Source organism: Triticum urartu, chromosome 6 (assembly GCF_003073215.2).
Source record: "Triticum urartu cultivar G1812 chromosome 6, Tu2.1, whole genome shotgun sequence".
Taxonomy (NCBI): domain Eukaryota; kingdom Viridiplantae; phylum Streptophyta; class Magnoliopsida; order Poales; family Poaceae; genus Triticum; species Triticum urartu.
This window is the reverse complement of record NC_053027.1, coordinates 572350253-572356066: the sequence shown is the minus strand read 5'-3', so window position 1 is coordinate 572356066 and position 5814 is coordinate 572350253. Positions and strand designations below refer to the sequence as shown.

At 42.8% G+C, this 5814-nt stretch overlaps 1 protein-coding gene across 1 annotated transcript; it reads left to right on the top strand.

The window, feature by feature from the left end:
- The first annotated feature begins 2213 nt into the window (after window positions 1-2213).
- Window positions 2214-5595, top strand: LOC125517087 (tyrosine--tRNA ligase 1, cytoplasmic-like). The gene is made up of 9 exons (XM_048682290.1): window positions 2214-2444; window positions 2717-3000; window positions 3125-3221; window positions 3396-3501; window positions 3663-3745; window positions 4143-4321; window positions 4544-4649; window positions 5077-5136; window positions 5557-5595. Exons 1-9 carry the CDS (start codon window positions 2292-2294, stop codon window positions 5593-5595), a joined length of 1107 nt encoding a protein of 368 aa, XP_048538247.1. The 5' UTR covers window positions 2214-2291.
- Window positions 5596-5814: the final 219 nt, after the last annotated feature.

Sequence of the window (5814 nt, the reverse complement as noted above, 5' to 3'; positions counted from 1 at the left end):
CATCGGCAGCAGCAAAAACGAAAAGATCGAAAAAAAATCAAGTAATAGAGATTTTTCTCCTGATTTAAAAATCTTACTCATTTCGAAACAGAGATGAGTTAAGATTTTTTTGTATCAAGTAATAGAGATTTTCTCCTGATTTAAAAATCTTACTCATTTCTTTAAAAAAAAGGGTGTGTCCTTTAAGATCCCGCAACGCAAACCCATCCCAAAACGACCCAGGGGTTCTCCCCTGTCGTCATCCTCCTTCGTCGGTAGATCGCCACCTCCTTCTTCTCTCCGACTCCATTGGTGAGGGTGTGCGGGGAGTCCCTGATCTACTGGTGGGAACAATAGGTTTCCTCTTTTGGGCCTTAGGTAGGTCTCCGTTCGTCGGTGGTGAGATGATGGTGCGGCTGTCTACGTGGAATAAAATCTTCCCACCTTGCCCTTATTTCGGTGATGCTTCTTTGTATCGTGAGGAGGTGTGTTGAAGATTGTGTGTCCTCGAATCTAGTTCTTTGGGGTCCTGCATTCTCTTATGCAGGTTTGTCTCGGTTGCGCTGCCTTGTGGAGTGGAAAACAAACGTGGGTGTACGTGTTGGTCCTCTATCTCCAGTTCCGACAAATGAAGGTTGTTGAAACACGATGATGCGGAGCATCCTATGGACATCACCATGTCAAGAGTCCGTTCGGCGAGTGACACGTGCGACATCTACTTCACATACACAAAGGTGAATCATCTCCTTTACACGTGCTCACTTGACCCCTTCGAGGATGGTATACTACTTGACACTCCACTCATGTGCATGCATAGGTATTGTCGGAACACTACGGACGACGAGGAGGAGTGCAAGCGCCAAGGAACAACTACACCATCCGTAAGAGGAGCATGGAAGAGAATGAGGAAGAAGACCCAGGACGAGCGGTACTACCGCCCACACCAAGCGGTACTACCGCTAGAGGCCCCCAAGCGGCACTACCGCTAAACTTCCGCTCTACTGCCGCTCAACCCGACAAACTCCTGTGCTCGAGCGACCCGGGTCCGGTACTACCGCCCGGTCCAAGCGGCACTACCGCTTGCAAGCGGTACTACCGCCCTCCCAAGCGGTACTACCGCTCTGCCTGTGCGCAGCCGCGGGCCTTTGGCCTTGTATCCCTCTCCCACTTACCCCTTCGTGGCTAAGACTATAAATAGACCACCTCCACCTCCTTTCTAGGGTTAGCAAAGGATTAGCTCATGTTTGTGTGAGAGCTTTGCTCATCCACTTGGTTACCTTCTCCTCGGAGATCGCGCCTCCACCGGAGAAGATCCTTCCAAGCGGATTCAAGACCCCCTCTTGGGTGGCCCCATCAAGACCTCCTCTCGGAGAAGAATCGGTTACCTCTTGTATCGTCCTTTGTTGATCGTGGATCGTGTATCTCTCCTTGTGTTTTTGGATCTAGCGCATGTGTAATCGAATCCTGTTAGTTTGAGTGTTTCTCTTGTGTTTTCCCTCGTTTTCCCCTCGTGTTCTTCGTGTTCCTCGTTGGGATCCGCTCCTTTCGTGAAAGATCGGGCCGTTAGGGTTCTACCCTACATCACACAGCCTCGTTGGGGAGCGTGTGAGGTATGTGTTCTTCGACTTTGTTTAGCCGGAACCGTGGCTTTCTACAAGCCCTCTCTGTCTTTTTTTCTTTGGGCGGCGATCTGCTATGCAGATCATGTCCGCCGTCATCTTTTGGTCTACATTGATGATTTCCTGCTTGCTGCTTTTACAAATTCCTGGGTTTTAAACAAATTTGCTCCATTGAGACAGAGGTTTAGAGGCAGCAGCAAGGTTTCCCCAACCACGCGCCACCGGTGGATGCATGAAGAAGACTTCGACATCCTCAAGGATTTGATTGCAATTTTGGTTGATCGAGTCTCGATCAAACGGCAGCGAGTTTGTTGGTTGGGAGTTCTTTCGTAGCGAACATTCGTCACTTAACATTACCATAAAGTTTTTATTTAGTGGGGAAGGAAAACGATTTTTTTTGCATGACTGGTTTTCAAGCAGGGACCCAAGTGTTCCCGGCATCGTTGAGAATATGAAGTAGCGGCCACGTAAGGAACGTACGACATCCTGTCTCTCGATCAAAAAAGAAACCGTAATAATAAACCCTCAACAAAACCCTAGCCGGCACCTTCTGTGGCCTCTCCCGACGCCTCGTCATCGTCAATGGATCCTTCCGCGGCTGCAGACGTCTCCTCCTCTTCCGCCGCATCGACGGACCCTTCCGCGGCTGCCGACGCCTCCTCCTCCGCCGCCGGCATCGAAGCCGTGGCTGGGATGGCCATGAGCCTGGACGAGCGGTTCGACCTGCTGATGAGCATCGGCGAGGAGTGCATCCAGGAAGACGAGCTCTGGCAGCTGCTGCAGCACAAGCCCGTCCCGGTCTGCTACGACGGATTCGAGCCCTCCGGCCGCATGCACATTGCTCAGGTTCGTTCCACCGCATTCTCTCTTCTCCTCTCATAATTTGTACGGGTGGTGTTAACGTGCATGTACATGTCGATCATGATCGATGTCTACAGCGTTGTACCCCCATACGAGTGTAGCCCCAAATTAATGTAGCACTTATCATGATATATCACATAGCTAGCTGGCTGTTTGTGCTCATGTAGATGTATCCCTAGCTTAATTAGTTTTTTTTTTGCATAAACCAGGCCTAGCCTAATTTTGAGTTTTTGTTACCTCATGTGCTGTATTCATAGGGTATTGTGAAGACAATTAATGTTAACAAGATGGTCAGAGCGGGATGCAAGGTGAAAATCTGGATAGCAGACTGGTTTGCGCAACTAAACAACAAGATGGGCGGCGACCTGGAGAAAATCCGGACCGTCGGGCGCTACATGATCGAAATATGGAAAGCAGCCGGTATGAACCTCGACGGCGTTGAATTCTTATGGTCTTCGGAAGAAATCAATAAGCGTGCAAGTGAATACTGGCCACTTGTAATGGACATTGCCAGGAGAAATAAAGTCAAACGAATAACAAGGTACATCTCCACTTATATATATATCTTGCATATGCATATTCAAATGATTATTGACTCGAAAGCTTGAACTCTATCAAGGATAGGTGAGTTATATCTCATTTTTCCTTAATTGCTGCGCACACAGGTGTTGTACGATTATGGGCCGCGCTGACAGTGAGGACCTAACTGCTGCACAGATCTTCTATCCTTGCATGCAGTGTGCTGACATATTCTTCCTAAAGGTTAGTATATTCATATGGCGAACAACCCTGGGTAAAGTCGAAGTTAGTAGCACTTACATAATGTAAATAAGGTTACTGATATTTTCTGACTTCACCTGATATTGTAGTGTGGTATACTTTTATTCCAGATTTCTGGATTGTAACTCATTGTCTCTTGTCCGTTGCCGTGTGCAGGCAGATATATGCCAGTTGGGCATGGACCAAAGGAAGGTAAACATGTTAGCGAGGGAATACTGCGATGACATCAAAAGGAAGAACAAACCAATTATTCTGTCACATCGTATCCTGATCTGCTGTAAAATGTTTTTTTTTCTACATTGTGTTTTTTTTCTTATTATTATCGCTGATATATGTGTCTCAGTGATTATGGTATTAGAATTCCCAAATAGTGGTTCATTGCTAGGCTGTACAAAAACATTTGTTCCTTAACATAAACCACAGATATGCTCCCCGGTTTCAAACAAGGCCAGGAGAAGATGTCAAAAAGTGATCCAACATCAGCTATCTTTATGGAAGATGATGAGGTTCTCATGTCATTTTCTCTTCACTAACAATCTTTATTTGTTTCCAAAACTTATGACACCTATTTAGTCCATTCAACCTCATATGGGGTGTTTGCATTTTGAAAGATACCTATTTTTTTCATCCCTCGACTAGGAATAGTATTGTAGGGTATGGTCTTTGTCTTCCATCCAACATGGGTTTTCCAGTATTTTAAAAAGGTTCTGCCACTTTAGTCTGGTTTGCATTGTATTTATCATTTTTTTATAGTTTATGTTTGTGGTTCAATTGATCTTTTAGATGGCATATAGTCATCTTTCTATCAATCTGTTTTTAACCTTGGATTTATAGACTAACATTCATTTGTGAAGTTTTGCCCTTTTTCTAAGCTGATATTGTTCGTAACCAAATTTATTGCAGGCTCAGGTAAAATTGAAGATAAATCAAGCTTTCTGCCCTCCTCCTCCTCCTCCCAACACTGTTGACGAAAATTCCAACATTGTTGATGGAAATCCATGCCTAGAGTACATCAAATACATTGTTTTCCCTTGGTTTGACAAGTTTGAGGTGGTTCGGAAAGAAAAAAATGGCGGTAACAAGTAATATTCTTTTCTTGGACCACCAAAAGTTTTAAACTCATATTTTTTTAGAGTAGATTACCAAAGAGAACCATATAATATGATAATATATAGATGTCTATGCCACCATTAACTATGATTGTTGAATAAACACATGGTCATCCCTCTAAGTTATCTAGGTTGAAAATTATGTACTATTGGGTTTTTTTCTGCGGAGTTATAACAATGATTGCTTTTAAACAGGACATTTTTAAGCATGGATGAAGTCATTGTTGATTATACGAGTGGTGCTTTGCATCCCACCGACGTTAAAACTTCTTTGGCTAAAGCAATCAATGAAATATTGAAGGTACAGTTTTTTCACATATTTTTCCAATATTGTGGTGCACTTTTTCACTAGTCATTAACTTACGCACTCTTTAAGCATTACCAGTTTTTTTTACTGTTTTAGTTCACTGAGCACTACGTTTCTCATAATTAATTGTTTAGTCGATTGTACTGTGATTTTGTAATGCTTGAGACAGCTTTTGTTGTTATTTATTCTATCATTGCATCACTGTGTTTCTCAGTTTGTGTCATTCCTTCCTGACAAATAGTACTGATGTATTGCTTTTATTGTTTGGTGTCAATCGTGTGTCCTAGTAAAACAATTTTGAATCAAGAAACCTTTTTATTGTTTTCAGTCAAGTTCATCTTTTATATAGATATAATTTACAATTCCTCGTATTTATTCATGTATATATTTGGTTATGCTAATACGGCTTTGTATTTTTCAGCCTGTTCGTGATCACTTCAACACCAACAGTGAAGCCAAGGTTCTCCTCGACACTGTTATGGTACAATATTTGCACCCACTTCCATAGAATGGATGATTGTAAAAAAGAAACTCTGTTATCTGGCTACATACTCACTCTACACACACAAAGACTGACCAACTCATTTCGTCCTCATGCCGCTCTAAAAATGAACATTCACAACAAGTTAATTACCAGTTGTATTAAAGTGGAATTTTGCAGTGGGGGTATAGCTTAATAATATTACCTTGATTGGGCCGAATGGGATTTTGATTTCTATAGTATCAGTATCTTGAACCACGCACTTTTCATTATAACTATTTACCTTTTGAGCATGCTCTCATTGATATTGATAATGTAGGCATACAAAAACTAAATATATTTTGTTCCATTTGACTCGAGTCACAGTTTTTTTTTTGCCGCTCTTGTGATTATCATGACTACAAACTTTCAGTGTGCTAGATATATCTGTCACTGGCTGTTACCGCCAACATTGTTTGATCGTAAGGACACTAATAGGTACATTTACCCTTTTGTAGGAGTACAGGGCAAGCAGTTGATGAGCAAAGACCTTTCTGACCACTACATGGACAGCCCACCAACATTGGAAGCATGTCCATCTTTTCTTGGGAGCATTTCTTCAGCACACATTTTAGCATACTAATACTTGTCCATTGTAGTTATGCGTCTGAAAAGCAATTTCTGATTATGTTGCTCGGT